Source organism: Anastrepha obliqua, chromosome 3, assembly GCF_027943255.1.
Source record: "Anastrepha obliqua isolate idAnaObli1 chromosome 3, idAnaObli1_1.0, whole genome shotgun sequence".
Lineage (NCBI taxonomy): Eukaryota > Metazoa > Arthropoda > Insecta > Diptera > Tephritidae > Anastrepha > Anastrepha obliqua.
This window is the reverse complement of record NC_072894.1, coordinates 42,552,634-42,569,335: the sequence shown is the minus strand read 5'-3', so window position 1 is coordinate 42,569,335 and position 16,702 is coordinate 42,552,634. Positions and strand designations below refer to the sequence as shown.

Here is a 16,702-nt window from a genome sequence, read left to right as displayed (position 1 = left end):
ACGCCAGTGGCATGTGTTACGTCAGGGGAAGCAATTTTTTTTATTATTGTTATTGAAAAAAATTTATTTTTTTTTGTTAATACAGAATTGATGTAATGAATAAAAATGATTTTCAATTGATACCAATTTTTTTTCTTCAATTTTCAACGCCTTTAATTTTCATGTCTCTAGACCAGAAAGGTGCCTTAATAAGTAAAACCCCATAATCTATGCTAAAACTTCCAAAGTTGCAAAAAATGTTGTTCCAAGAGTTCAACGTGACCACCATCCAGCCTCCGTAATGGTTTGGTGGGGAGTGCCTTGTAAAAGCGTTATATCTCTTCATTTCTGCGAAAAAGCGGTTAAGACCGGTGCAAAAGTGTATCAGGAGGATGTCTTGAAAGGCGCACTGAAGCATTTGACCTATATTATCTTCAATGTAGAGCGTTGGATCTTCCAGCAATACTCCACTCTCGCCCAGAAAACAAAAACCACCCAGCAGTGGCTAAAAACGAATATTCCTGGGTTCATAGCCGCTGAAAATTTGGCGTTTGGAAGGTCGGAATTGCCCAACATGGCCTGTCGAAGGCCTCATAGAAATTTGAAGAGTCTCAAACAATCTTTGTTTCAATATCAATATCAATGGAAACCGTGAGTGCTGCAATAGCTGAATGGCCTATTCATTAGAAGGTTTGTGTAAGGCAAATGGTGACCATTTCGTAGGAAAAATTTTTTTGTTTTTTTATATTTTCATGATTAAATAAGCCTAACTTCATGTAAAAAATGTTATACTTCTATATCTATAACGGACTTAACTTGTAACAGAACTTATGGTAGGACTAAGTATATACGTACATCCTTTGCCTTTAAGACAGAGCAACCCAACTAACTAACTGACTTACACAAAGTCCACAACTGGTGCTATTTAAATCGTTTGTCAATAAATATAAGCAAATGCTTTCACGTAAAATATGCTAAATAAAACAATACTTTACATACTTCGTATAGTATTTCTGGCCTACGTTTGCAATCCGTTGAGGAAATTAAAGACTTAGACGTTATTTTCGACTCTAAACTAAATTTCACTAGCCATGTTAACCACGTCATAAGACGATCATATGCGATGCTAGCATTCGTACGCCGAAATTGTTCTGCATTACCAACCTACACACTCTCAAAACATTGTATTGTGCTTTTGTTAGATCAAGATTAGAGTGTGCCGCTGTTATTTGGAGATCGTACCAAACAGGGCTCTTTAATCGGATTGAGAGAGTTCAAAAAGTTTTTCTTCGTTTTACGCTTCGATCTTTAAACTTTTCTGAACTTTTACCATCGTACCGCTCTCGATGTTTATTGACTTTAAACCCCTTGATAGCAGACGATCTATATTATCATGTTCATTTATTATTCGTATCATTTCTGGATCGATTGATTGTCCTTCCCTTTTAAGAAAACTTCGATTTAATATTCCTAATAAGAAACTCCGACAGTACGAAACCTTTAAAATTGACTTCTCTAGAACCAACTACGGAGAGAATGATCCGATTCCTAGGGCATGTGCCGATTTAAATTTGTTTTTCAATTCTTCTGGTGCTGATTTTACACGGCCTTATGGCATCTTAGTCAACCATCTTAAATCGTTTTTTTTTTCTTAGGAATTACAAAACTATTGTACATTAGCTTAACATAGTCTGTAAGAAGGTATCCATTCAAAGACAAAGTAAATAAATAAAAACTTTTGAAAAATCATTCAAATTCATCAAAATTTACAAAAAATGTATCAGTTTGTTTTAGCATGTTTTATGATATTTAATGAATTTTACTACGAAGTTTGAAGTGGCTGCTGTTCATAGTGTAGAAATTATAAAGTTGCATTCTTTTTGCAGAGAAAGCATGAGAGCTATTTTGGCTTACAGCGGTTTATTCTTGAATAATTGAGCTTCATGTTAGACAAACGAAGTTTAACCGCGAAAAAGTCCTTCGGGGTAGGATTAATGAGGTGTCTTCTAAGCATAACAACGCTACAAGTCTTGGATGTGTTAACCGGAGAATTGCATACAAAAATCATAAAATGAAATTCAACGTAACACATGGGCTAAAAAGTCCCGAACCTAATACAGAGATGTCACTAGTTTTATTGCATTCACCACTTTTTCTGTTAGTACTAACCTTAAAAATACAGCTGTTCAAATTTCATGATATTCTATTCATCAGTTCGTGAGTTATTGTGCGAAGTGTGATGCTACTTTTGTTATTTTTAAAACAATGGAAAAAAATAATTTCGTGTTTCAATTTTGCACATCCATGGGAAAAAATACTGTTCAGGCGAAGCCATAGCTTGAAAAAGTTTACGCGGAATCCACGCCATCAAAAACAAAAATAAATCGATGGTTTGTTGACTTCAAACGTAGTCGTAGAGACACCTATGATGCACAACGTAGTTGACCGCCCATATGAGGCGGTTACATTAGAAAACAACAAAAACATCCACTAAATTCTCTTGAATGATCGAAAAGTGAAGAGGTGTGAGTTAGCTGACATCACAAAGATATCAAAGGATATCAGTGTTGGCTTTATATTGCATGAGCATTTGACTATGAGAAAGCTCTGTTCAAAGTGGGTGTCGCGTTTGCTCACTGTTTTTTTTTTATCAAGGCAACGCACCGTGCCACAAAAAAATCAAAGCAATAGTAAAGCTACATGAATTGACCTTCCAATTGCTCCTACACCCACCGTATTCGCCAGTTTGGACTCCCAGCGACTACTGGCTGTTCGCAGACCTTAAAATATGTGCGTTAATACTTAGGCCTATTTTAAGACAAAAGATAAATCGTTATTTCAGGGTATATAATTATTTTGCACATTTCCATTTCAGGCTGGCAATGTAGTTTTTAATTCATCATGTACATACACATATGCATATAGCAAGAACTATATATAATAATACTCTACATTCATATAAATATATAAATTATTATAATAAATATAATAATATAGATTTTCAATTATCCAGTTATGTATTTAAAGCCAATCCATGAATAAATAACAGCAATAAATTGGAGCAAATGAATAATGAAATGTGTGAAATGAAAGATTTGCATTATTACTTGTACAAATATAACACATACATACATAGTTGCTTATGAATATTCAAGTAATGAGAAGAATAAATGTAATTGAATGCAAAAATGTTTATCAAAGCAATGTTAATTAGTGTATTTGCGTAAATATGTATACATATATTATATATGTACAAATCTTCCAGCATAGCCACTACACCGACACTGTTTGTGTGCATTAGAATTCGCAAGTTTGTTAATTGCCGATCTATGGTATATAAGTATGTTGCCAATATGTGAACATTCACGATACAACAAGTATCGCAAGACATACATAGATACTTACATATATACCTACGTACATATAGATAATTACTTCTGCTCATGTGAGTGAACTTTGAGACTTACCTGTAAGCTGGTGTAGCTGCTATATTTCCGTTTCGTAAACGGAAAGCCACTTTGATGTTCATTCACGTGTCGATGGCGCAATAACAATGACCGCATAAGCGCCGGCTTATCTTCGGCATTAATTAGATCTTCGACAACCATCTGCACAAGTGGTAAAAAACAAACAGACAATATTGTAAGTACTTGTATGAAGTATGTATATATATATATATATACATATATATGTTCAGTCAATACTAAATGCGTAGCTTTAAATATATCCTCGCTCACCTGCTCGACAACCCGATATGCGACCGCTGGCAGATCCTTTTCATTCAAATCGAGCAACACTACGCCCGTCTCGAGGCAACGACGCAAATTGAGCAACGAGTGAAAGGATAGTGAGGCAACATGCGGTTTGCCCCAACGATCGGAACCTTCCTGAACATCCTCTTCATACTTGATCCAACGTGCCGTCTCTTTCCATTCGCGATCTTCACCAATACCCGTCAATTCATCGAGTTGTACGAAAATCTGAAGAATGCAGGTGAAATGAATGGTACGGTATAAATGAAACAAATAAATAATATAAAAGTTTGATATACTCATAGCTCATAAACAAGGCTTACCTCATGCGGACTATGGTCGTAGACCTTCTTCAGTTGCAAGCCCGCCACAGTGATTTGCGGCAGCTCGCGTAATTTTATTGATGAATGATGGATTTTGTGACGCCTGAGCGCACGTGGATCATCCGAACGATGGGATCTCAACTCATTGAGATCAGCCTCCTGTTTAAAGTGATAAGTAAATGTTTGATTAGAATAATTATGTAGGGGTTGAAAGAAGTTCTAGCAGTGTGAAGCAACCTGTGAAACTGGCTGTTGTGCCTTAATTTGAAGTTTTCATACATTATTTCGCAGGCATTGATTTATTTTTATAAATTTTTTTTTTAATTTATTCATTTTTTTTATTTACAGAGAAAAGGTGAGAGAAAAGCATATGGAATAAAGCAGGTGGTGAGTGAATTGATTCGCTTTTTTAGTGAAATTTTTCGTTTTTTAAACCTTTAGAATAAATAAATACTATTTTCGACCTTATTTACATAAAGCTGTTGCCATTTCCATTTTAAGACCAGCTTCAGTTAGGCAATAAGACTATATTATTGGGTTTTTTTATATTAATTAGTTAACTTTGTTTTATCTAGAGTCATATCTATGATAAATAATTTATATTTAATCTTAAATCACTTAAATGTTTAATTTTCTAGTTAGATCCACTAAGCCCTCGCCAGGGATGGACTTCCTTCTTAGAGAGAGCAGGTTTTAAAATAATAGGACGGCTGCGCAAAATGTATGAGTTGTAGTAGTCTTAATCATATTCCCGTCTCTGGAGGACTGCCAGGCTCGCGTGGCCAGAAGAGTAAAATATACCCGAAGAATTAATAGCCCATCAGTCCGATCTCTGTTCTCTATAAAACAGAATAAGGGCTATTTTTCCGCCCTTACATTAAAAGCAAGTCAATAGACATTGCCTTAGAGAATGCCACAAAGCGGATAGGAATCACCCTAGAAAGCGGATAGTTCGCATTGTGGAACCATCACGATAACAATCCAAAGAGGTATTGTGGACGTTGGTGGTTAATACAGGCTGTACTTACAGCTATGTGGATGGGTTCCTGGTCATAATGAATCAAACGTTAAAAAATATTCACAGCAAGGCAGCTATTGATGGGGTAGGATAGAGTAGGGTAGGTAGAAGTGGCACTTGGTCCTCAACCAACTCACTTAGACCGTTGCTGATCCATTGTGATACCATAGTAGCAATTTATCTGTTTCCTATAGGTTTTATGAGGAACTTTTTTCATCGCAGATTTTCCCTTGTCTGTCTAGGAGCGACCGTTAATAGAAAATATGTTTTCTATAAATTGGGGTTAAGTGCTTCGGATTCGAAACCAGGCACTTCCGAATGGTAGTTGTATACCAATCCATTCGGCTACGGCGGACGCCAGTGTGGTATTTACTAGAAATAAAAGATTCTTGACCAGAATAAGTCTAAAGTAAAACTTAAATAAACAACGCAATATCTTGGGCTAGTGCTAGGTAATAAACTCTCGTGAAGGTTTATTGGAGATTGATTACAAAAAACTCAGGAGCATTATAGGTATAAGCATATAAAGAGATGCTGTGCTACATATGTCACCTGTCGTGATTTATTTCTATACCAATTATTAAGTCGCCTTATATTCCGAGTTGAAAATCTAGGTTGAAAAATATTTCAAAAGTTGCATCTTATCACGAAAGCCCCGCGGTATTCAACAGCAAACCTCTGAGTTCATTTCTGCATAAAAAATTCTTCTCATAAAAAACTATCTGCTGTTCGGAAGCAACATAAACGTATTCACTAATAAAATATGTACAGGCAATATAACTTTATGTATTTATATTTCTTAATTCAATACTTTTGAACCTTTGGCTTTCTTCCTTGTCTTGCGCTCGATCATTTCTTTCCTAATAAACATCTAAAGTGACTAGCATTATCGCCATGAGTGCGTTATTCAGATAATTAACTTTCTAGTCTAGAGTATCAGCCCTAATTGCATCTTGATATATACCTATATAGCGTTTTGTTTTTAGTTTGTTGCACAACTCACTCTTTATACAATTGGCTTTAATATTTAAAAGTTTTTCTACATTCCAAAATATTTATTTATCGAAACTGAATTTCATAATAACCCTCGATAACTTAAAGCTGGTCTCAACTGCAATAATTACTGAAATGTTCACATTTCTCATTAGAACTATACAAATATGTTGTATTTCCTGTAAATAAGGTCGTTAATATTAAATGAAGTAAAAAGTTCGGCCCGCTAGATTTCTTTAGTGACCCACATCTCATTATTTATGACCGGGAATTAATGGTGCTCATACTCTCCAACGTAGATGTACGCCCGTATCAGCTGACACGATTAAACTAATGAAAGCCCCATGTAAATGAATTCTCACCATCGTTCCGTTCCGTAGTATCGTAGATGGTTCTTTCATCGTGTCAGTTGATATGGGCGTACGTTCACGTTGGTGAGTGTGAGCACCATTAAAAATGCCATTACGTTAAAAAAAAATGTTTACAATTAGTGTGTAATGGTAGTAAAAGAAACATTTATCATTACCAATATGACTATGTCAGTGCAGGCGGCTAGACAAATTTGGGCGTTTTTTGAACAATCTGTCCAGTAGCAAATGCAATAGCAAAGCGATAGTCAAACACCCCCTTCTGATAACACAAACGTCGAAAATTAGACACGCTCTGATAGGGAAATCGTTGAAAATGTCGATAAGATCATGGAACTTATTTCATTGCCCAAGAGGTGAAGATTTGTATAAAGCTACTTTTGAGAAGAGGTTGGATGTCACATGAACTCACGTAAAACCTCCAATTGACAATTCCGATTCGTTTCTAAAAATCTTAAACTTAAAGAAGTCGACCCTTTCTTGAAACATATGGCAACTGGTAATGAAAAGCGTGCCAGAGAGTCGAGAACTCGGATGGGAAGCTCAATCACACCATGGTGTATACTTGGCACCAAAGGCTTATCACCTTTTCAAGTATTCGTGCAATTCGTATAATGACACAAGAGAGGCTGGTAACATTTTTTACGAATAGGAACGTCCTTCAAAAAAATCAAAAATGGACAAAAGTTATCGAAGAAAACGGCACATATGGAAACCAAATAATATGGTTCCAAATATATAAATACCAATTTTGTGGTCGAAAAAAATTCTCAGAACTTTCTACTTCTCATAATATTTATATTTAATAACACTTTATATGAAATAGGGACAAAGAATCAAAATATGTCAACTAATAACAAATCTAGCAAATATTCTAAACATTAATGTCGCTTTATCCAAATTAAATTACCTCTAATGTGGAATCCTCCGGTTGCACGGATACCTTGCGGACACCGGCCTCGCCATTTTCCTCGACCACTTTTTTGTTTTCCACGCTGTCTTGATGGGAAAATTTACGTTGTCTATAATACTGATGGCGGCTGTAGGGAAGAAAAGACATACAACAGAGATAATTGAAAATGACGAGAAAAATAATAGAAAGCACTTAGATGCATATGCATACATACATATTAACAAATTTAAAATTACCTTCTTCGTCGTTTACGTTCGTGTATATTGTCAGCGGGTTGTTCATCGTAGACTAAAGTGGGCGGGGATACTACAGCCTTTTTTTTGCCAAAATGCACTTGCTTCTCCTCAGCGGAGTTATCCTGTTCATGCAGGGCAAAGTTAAGTGTTAGTTTATATTTATGCGATATTAGATATAATATAATAAAATAAAATAATATATTTAGTCTAGTCGTACTTATTAGATGCCTCTCTTCTAAGTATGCAATTATGCTCAACACCTGGTTGTGCTATTCGCTTATTATTTTATTCACCTATTACACGTCGGCACTTCTGAATCAGCTAATAAAATAATTTATCGAAGATGGGAGTAAATAGCGCGCATACAATAAACGAAGAGTTAGAAGAACGATTAATCAAGAAATTCCCTGTCAGCCGTCCATTCACGGTGAGAGAACCTGGTAGTGGAACATGGCAGTCAACAGCCTCCTCCAAGAACTTGAAGATATTACGAGAAAAATAATTGGATACGTCGACGATATTGTAATAGTAATCTTGGGAAAATCCTTTCCAATATTGTATTATCTTCCTCAAAGATCCCTCAACGAGTAATCTCGTTGTACTAGAAGGAAATCCGGAGAAAATGTACTTGTACCTTATACTGAATAAAAAGCTAAACTGGGGTCTCAAAGTGATAGATAAAGTACGCAAAGTAACGACGGCGTTGTACTTATGCGACAGAATTATTGGGAATGGAGCTGGAAACAATACACTGGCTTCAAAGCAGTAGCTAGAAATAAATAAATATTGTAGTGTAGGATGTGAACATTAAGAGGGTCGACAAGGTTCAAAGACTCACACAACAAATCAACCACGCCATAGAAAGTAGAACATATATGATATACTAAACTTTTTCCAGTAGATTTGCAGGCAAAATAAAACGCTAGGAGCGCAACAATATGAATGAAAGCTTCAAGAAAATCGTCCGATTCTAGTTTGGTTACGGAAAGATTCTAACTGGTATTTCGAAGATTCCCGGACTGTTGGACTATGCATTCTCAGCTCAAATTACCATAAAAATATTCACGACCCTCTATCCTCAAGGGAAGCGGGAGAAAAAGTCATTGTGAGGCAGGGAGAGTTCCACCCACATGTATTATGAATTATTCTTCTTAATTGCCGCGATAACTGCTTACGCCCTTTGGCCGGGTTTAAAACAGCGCACCAGTCGTTTCTTTCTCGTGCTAAGCGGCACCAGTTAAACACATAGAGGAGGCCTTCCCCTTCCTCTGCTACCACCAGGTGGTTCCGCATCAAATACTTTCAGAGCCGAAGCGTTCGTATCTATTCGGAGAAAATGACCCAGCCAACGTAGCCGCTCTTTATTCGCTGTGCTATGTCTATGTCGTCGTAAAGCTCATACAGCTCATCGCCTACGATATTCACCGTTGCCAAAGTGCAAAGGTCAAACAAATCTTCCGCAGAATCTTCCTCTTAAACACTCTACGCGTCGCTTCATCGGATGTTGTCATCGTCCACGCTTCTGCGCCATTAGTCAAAAGTAGCACTTGTTGGAAAGAGAACCACCATTAACACCAGCATTAACCTAAATAAACAAAGTCTTTTACAGCCTCGAAATCATAACTGTCAACTGTGACGTGGGTGCCGATACGCGAGTGCGCCGACTGTTTGTTTGATGACAGGAGGTACTTCGACAATATCTTCCTGTCGTTATAAATCCACATTATTAAAATTTCAGCAATACCTTCACAGTTACGTTTTCATTAATTTCATTTTCGTTCAGTAAGTTTTCGTAAGAAATTTAATTATACTTTTTCCTTGGGCTCAACTTGACATTTTCATCGACATTGGAAAGGAATTTGTAATTTCGTACTTCCGGGCGTTATAGTAGATACAAACAGTACATTTTATGACGTTGTTACACCTTAGGATGAAGGTATTATACTCCCTCATTCAACCGCTTTGTATTATATCCTTAACATTTCTCTTCTCATTTCACATATCCTGTTCAAGAGGGAGCGAAATCCCAAAGTGTTGCAATTTTTTGAAGTTTGTAGCAGCTAAATACGGGGAGTTTGAGGAGGACGATGAAAAATGGCGGTAGCAGCATCATGGTATAGGTCTGGACCAAAGTCGTCTGGAGGTTAGCGTTTATTGAAACCACAATGGACAAATTTAATTACCTATAGATTCTAAAGGACAATTTGTCCAATTCTGGCTAATGTACAATCCTCCATCCACATTTGATGAAGTTGCCGGCATTATTAACAAACATTAATGTTATTGAAGACTTGTAGCCTATTCCGGAAAATAATATCCAAAATATGGTGGATATTTTTTGCAAAAATGGTCTAAAAGAGAAACTGAAAAAGGTCTCGGCTGAACTTGCTCAAGAACTGATGGCATCAGTGCCAAATTGGTTGTGGGCAACAATTTGTTTGTATCCTCAGTTTTTAGTTACTTAAATATGTACATAAATACATAAATATAAATTTTCGCAAGAAATTAAAAAATTCTGTTGAGCTTGAGTAGTTTTCCTTTTCAACGGTGCCAATATCTCTTTAATACTCCCATTTGTTTTATAGCTATGATGCTTTAGTATTGAGGGTATGCGCCGCATAAATTAAGCTGCGAGCAACTTCTTGTATGTAAATACATATGTATATGTATAAATGCATACTCTAATATGCAAAATACGATTAAATCTATCGTCTTAAATTTTCAATTTCAATTATTTTCTTGATCAATTTCTTTATTATAAATGTTAAACTTACCGAATGATCGCCGTGTCCGGCCCGTTCGGATACTAATGGATAGTCTTCGGGTATATCATCATAATTTTGTGGATTAACGGGATCAGTTGTACTTTCATATTCAGAATCCTCTTCAATATTGAGTTCACTTTTACGATGCACTGTAATTAAAATACGCAAATCCAGTTGATTTTCAAGGCGATCAATACTTGAATTCATAATTTTTATAAATCTGATGGACAATTTTTATTTATTTTTTTTTTTTGTACACTTTTATTCTTAAATTGCTTTAGAACTAAACCTCTTTGCCATTTTTTCGCTTACAAATGCTGCCATTTTTTTTTATCATTTATTTTATTTTAAGTTTTCCTTCTTGGATGCAATGGTATTTGACGTTTGCTTCTTATATATAAATATTTTTTTTTTATTTTAGATTCCTAATATAATTTTTTCATTTAAGTATGTTTTGTGAAAATTTGCTTTTTATATTTCTTTTACTGCTATTTTATAATTGCATACAGGCGCTCAACCAGAATTTTTGGGGGCTTTTGCGTATGTAAAAGACCTATTTAAGCTTCTACAAAAAAAAATATTAATAAAACAAACAAAAAATTCTGTGTAATGAAAACAAATTAAATACGCATCATAATGAAACAAATAAAGACATTCAGACATATGGAAAAAATAAAATTTGCTTTCGACTTTTTGGTTGTTTACAGAAAATTTTTCAAAAACTCTCTCGCGAAAATTCCTTATAAAGGGGGGCGCCTAATTCAACCACTCTTGTGACACTGTCTTTTCTAGTTCGTTAGATAATTTTGTTTTTGTTACATCCGGTGTGTTTTTAGCTGCTTGCGAACCAAGGCTAATCTATTCAGGTGATAGTACAAAAACAAAAAGTTACGAGGGTCATTTGAGAAAACCGTGCAAAAATAAATCTACTTAATTGTTTGCGGTAAATATTTTTTATTTTTCGACATAGTGTTCGTTTAGGCTTATAAACTTCATCCAAAAGTGCTCTAGCTTGATGATCCCTTCCGAATAATAGGATTTGTCAAAACCTGACATTCAACCTGACAGAAAAAGCCATTTGTTTCTGCAAACACCTTCTCCTTTGAATAAAATCTTTTTCCCGCTAGCCGTTTTTTTTTTTCAAATTGGGAAGAAATAGTAGTCCCAGGAATCCAAGAATAGGGGTGATATGAATCGAGTTGGAACCTTGCTTCCACAAATTTTGTGGCAACACCCGCTGAGGTGTCAGCTGATGAGTTGTCGTGATGGAAAAGGAAAATCACTCGACTTTCTCCTTTTAAACGCAGGCCAAACACCAAGAAATAGACCGATATGACTGAAACTTGGTGTGTGTTCTTCCAAGAGTTGCTACTAACAAAACTTCGGCACGTGCCAGTAGTGCCATCTCTCTGACTTTGAACGAACTTTTCAAATGACCCTCGTACATGCATTCGTATTTTTGCTTTTTGGGCTCAGTTGTCAAAATGATTATTTTCAAGGCAAAATATTATAAAACTAGCAAACCCGGCCCCCTTCGCTGGGCACACTAAAATAGAATAGATATGGTTTAGAACAGAAAATATATGGTTTTCATATTATTTATTTCTTTATTCTTTATTCAAGCGCTTTGGCATAAACAATATTTTTTGTTTTTCTATTTGTTTTTGAGTAAATATAAAATATAAATTGAAAATCAGGAAAAAAGAAGATTGTTTTTAAATTTCAAATCAACGCATATGAATAAACAATCGTCTTTTTTCCTGATCATCCATGAATTTTTCGTTTCAATTTATATGTTTTATTAAGCATTCGAGCTTTTTTAACCATTATCCATTTATATTTATCAAAAAAAAAAAAACGAAAAAAAATTTTTTTTCCACGAACACATAATTTCATTCGGATTTCACATTAAATTCTCAAATTTCGTAAGAAATTATTCACTGTTCCAAAATCCACTCCAAAAAAATTTACAAACAATTTTTACATGTTGCCCTTAACTTACTTAACAATGTGCATAAGTTTGGTTTAATTCGGTTTAAAGACACGGCGGGTCCACGTTTTGGCATATATTTCCAGATCCCAGTCATCAATAGGTATGAAAATTACCCCGTATTAAAGCACTTATCAACAGCTTTCATTTGATACCCATATTGTACATACACATCCTAGGGTTACCCGGGTCCACGTTTTGACCTATATCTCGAGACCCTATGTACCAATCGGTATCCAAACTATACGGAAACCATCTTCAATACCTTCTTAACAATGTGTGTAAGTTTGGTTTAATTCGGTTCAAAGACACGGCGGGTCCACGTTTTGGCATATATTTCCAGACCCTAGTCATCAATAGGTATGAAAATTACCCCGTATTAAAGCACTTATCAACAGCTTTCATTTGATACCCATATTGTACATACACATCCGAAGGTTACCCGGGTCCACGTTTTGACCTATATCTCGAGCCCTATCCACCAATAGGTACCCAAACTATACGGAAACCATCTTCAATACCTTCTTAACTATGTGTGTAAGTTTGGTTTAATTCGGTGCAGACACGGCCGGTTAGCGAACACACACAAAAAGTTGACTTTATTTTATATATAAGATTTTTTTCAGTTTGTGTCCGAAAAATCCAAATATCTTACGGAATCCTATTTTTTTCCAAAATAAAATGTAATCCATGTTACTCCTGGATAATGTAGTTTTCGAATGGTGAAAGAATTTTTAAAATCGGTCCAGTAGTTTTTGAGCCTATTCGTTACAAACAAACAAACAAACAAACAAACAAACAAAGTTTTCCTCTTTATAATATTAGTATAGATATATTGTATATGGGAGTATAATTCGCGCTTACACCTTTTTTGGGTGTCTTGACCGAGCTGCTCTTCCTAAATGTGGTGTGCGAGTGGTGTGAAGAGTGTACTTTGCTCCAAATTAAACATCAGCAAAATTTTATTCCATCTAATGATATTTCGCAGCAGTAGAACTTCAGCAGCTGTAATATTGTACTTGATTTATTGGTTCACCTGAATAGAGGCATTTAGTTATCTATAATTTTCAATTCTACCGCTTCATATACCTATATTGCTCCTCATACCATAACACCCTCACGGCTGTGATATCGACTCAAGTACCTTGCCTTCATCCTTAAATAATGGAAATAGTAATTTTATCTATCCAGCTTATCCAGATAGAACTTTTTTGTCACGAAATTTTACTTTTTTCCATACACCGGGTCGTTATTTGAACAAATCTCCTAGCCAAGTCGTCCCTTGAAAAATCGAGGTGGCATGCTTTGCGAAACTTCTTTGAAGGTGGTTTTTTGTAAGTTTTTAGGCTTCAGATGTGGCGCTTTTAGAATAGCCCTCGAACGGTGGATTTGCTGGCTGCAACATTTGCTATTTCCTACATTTTTGCTGTTTCTTAACATACATCTATCGCAGTTCTGCCTTTGTAGTTTTGCCATGGGAGGTAACTTGTTTCACGTAAAGATCCACACCATTTGTTTGAAAATCCCTCTGAGCCAAAGATATCGATTTGTCCTTTTCACGATCTGCTAAAGTTTTCTACTCTCCCATATTCCCAAAAACTTATCCCTTCCATCCTCCCTCCCGCACAATAGTTAGCTCAAAGTAAAACACACAGTTACATACTGCATCAGTGGCGCCAGCAAGAGGAAGCGGGCAACCGCGGTAGTGACGCAGACACACCAAATTAGCGAAGTCCTGAACCATCTGGCAAAAAAATGTGAAACACTGATGGCGCTCCAAGCAATAAGAAGGCGTTGTTCCTAAGCAACGACAGGTGGACATTTCTACTACATATTTAGGACTGGTAGCGGAGGCTAATCACGTACCCTATCAGAAATTAAAATATATTAACGAAACCAACGCAAGACAAGTCTTGTCGAGGCTCTATGATCCCGAAAGGAGTGAACAAGAAAAAAAAATGCGCAAGTAATGCAAGCTAACTGAGTGCGTCTATTCAAACGAACCAATAAATCAAACACAAAAGTTCTGCTGCTGCGAAATACCGTTAGATGGTATAATATTTTGATGCATGTTTATTTTCGAGCAAAGTACAGTCTTACCTTGAATTATAAGAAACTCTAGTGTCACTAGATCAAATACGGTTGTCTTAATAACCATTCTCTTCCACAAAAATTATTGCCTCCAATCAAGTGAATCGAACTGTATATAATTCTAGCCTATTTTTTCGATATAGTTAAATGAATTTCAAAACTCTTTTGGCTTTTTCTCGAGCATTATATTACCAATTATTTAAACCAAAGATGTAATTTCGTCTAAACCTCCGCAAAAGCTCCTTCTTAGTCATCTCTATTAAAAGTATGGGTCCTAAACCGGGGGAGACGGTTCAATTTTTTTAAATTTATTATTACATACGAGGTCTTTCTAATTTATTATTACATACGAGGTGTGTTCAAAAAGTATCGCGAATTTTGAATTTTCGCAGGTTACGTATATTCGAATTTCGATTTTTTTATGGCGATATGTCGGTACTCATATCTATCACTCATACCGACGAGTTCGGCCATTTTCAATGTTCAGTTAATTATTGACAGCTGCTTTGCTTGCACGTGTTTCGGCTCGTCGTCGATTTTTACCTATTCAAATGAAATATTGTGTGAAAAACGAAATTAAATGCGCGGATGCATTCCGAATGTTGACTGTGTCATACGGAGAAGCTACTTTGGACCAAAGCAACTTTTATCGGTGGTACAAAATGTTCTCAGAAGGCCGAGAAGATGTGAACGACGACACGCGTGCCGGAACCCGAGCACTTCAACAACAGACGAAAAAATTGATGAAATGAAGAAAATGGTATTGGCCAATCGTCGAATCACCATTAGAGGAGTTGCTGAGGATCTAGACATATCGATTGACTCATGCCATTCGATTTTTTTTCAATGATTTGGGCATGAGACGGGTCGCCGCAAAATTCGTACCAACATTGCTAAGGAGATGTTGAACTCTGTCCGCGACGACCCAAATGTGCTCCAGAGGATCATAACTGGTGACGAATCGTGGTTTTATGGTTATGACGTGCAAACCAAAGCTCAATGATCTCAATGGAAGCTGCTGCACGAACCAAGACCGAAACAAGCGCGCCAAGTTCGGTCGAATGTAAAAGTTTAGCTTACCGTTTTCTTCGATTCCCCAGGGCGTTGTGCATCATGAGTTGTTGCCACAGGGTAAAACGGTCAATAAGGAATATTACCTGCAAGTTATGCGCAATTTGCGCGAAGCAATCCACCCGAAACGACCGGATTTGTAGAAGAACAAAAATTGGCTCTTGCATCGCGGTAGCACCCCTGCTCACACATCGTTGCTTGTGCGCGATTTTTGGCCAAAAACAATACACTAATAATGCCACAATCTCCGTATTCCCCAGATCTGGTCCCTTATGACTTTTTCTTGTTCCCGAAACTGAAGAGGCCCATGAAAGGACGACGCTACGATTACTTTGAAGGGGATTACTTGAAGGGGACAAAATAGATATTAAAGAATAAATAAATATTTTTTGAAAAAACACAAAATTCGCGATACTTTTTGAACACACCTCGTACATAATTACAAAGGCGAATCTATACATAGGTGGTGTCAGCAGAGCAACAACACCATTCACATGTGCATATCTTATTTTTGGAACTTGGTATTTTAATTGTCAAAACATCAATCAGAATGTAAAATATAAACAAAGCAGTAACAAAAAAGCAGATGACTTTAACATTTAAAAAACCAAATCGCAAGAAAAAAATAAATAATCAGTTGCTCTAGTGCGGCCACCTTGTATGAACTCGCATTGATACATACACATGTAAGTACTTTCCGGTAAAGTTGGTTAAATAAGAAACAAATTTAAATTACACAAATCTGACTTACCATTACTCTGCTTATACGAACCAATTGGCTGATTCGCGTCCTGAAATGTCGTTACATCGAACTTTTCCTTGTGCGCACTTGGACCGGCGAAAACTTTTTCCATTTCCGAATCCAAGAATACCTCGTTTGGATCCTCATTCCCGGTGGACTACAAAATAAAACCAATAAGTAATTATTCATTAAATGCTGATAGTTCACTTAGCAAAAGTAAGTACATATATGCACTTATGTTTGTATGAATATAATCTTAACAAATTTATCAGTTCTTCTACTAATGGGCCCAAAATAGCAACCGTGTACCACAATGCACACGACAAGACAGATGAAGCCTAGTCACGAGAAAGATGAATCAAATCGAATATTGACTGCTGTGAGGCTTTGATGTTCATCATCAAAATGTATAGCTTGCGGATGAAGCTGCACGTTGCAGCAACAATTAAATGGACTGTCTA

General features: G+C 36.2%; 1 protein-coding gene across 1 annotated transcript in view; it reads right to left on the bottom strand.

Annotated features, from left to right (window-relative positions):
- Positions 1–16,702, bottom strand: part of LOC129241254 (band 3 anion transport protein-like) — a 188,491-nt gene that overhangs the window by 18,872 nt on the left and 152,917 nt on the right. The window contains exons 3-9 of the mRNA XM_054877491.1: positions 16,251–16,398; positions 10,357–10,496; positions 7,583–7,704; positions 7,344–7,473; positions 4,055–4,213; positions 3,717–3,959; positions 3,447–3,587 (exon numbers count right to left, since the gene is read on the bottom strand). Of these exons, the coding sequence (XP_054733466.1) occupies positions 3,447–3,587; positions 3,717–3,959; positions 4,055–4,213; positions 7,344–7,473; positions 7,583–7,704; positions 10,357–10,496; positions 16,251–16,398 (1,083 nt within the window). The remainder of the gene's footprint in view (positions 1–3,446; positions 3,588–3,716; positions 3,960–4,054; positions 4,214–7,343; positions 7,474–7,582; positions 7,705–10,356; positions 10,497–16,250; positions 16,399–16,702) is intronic.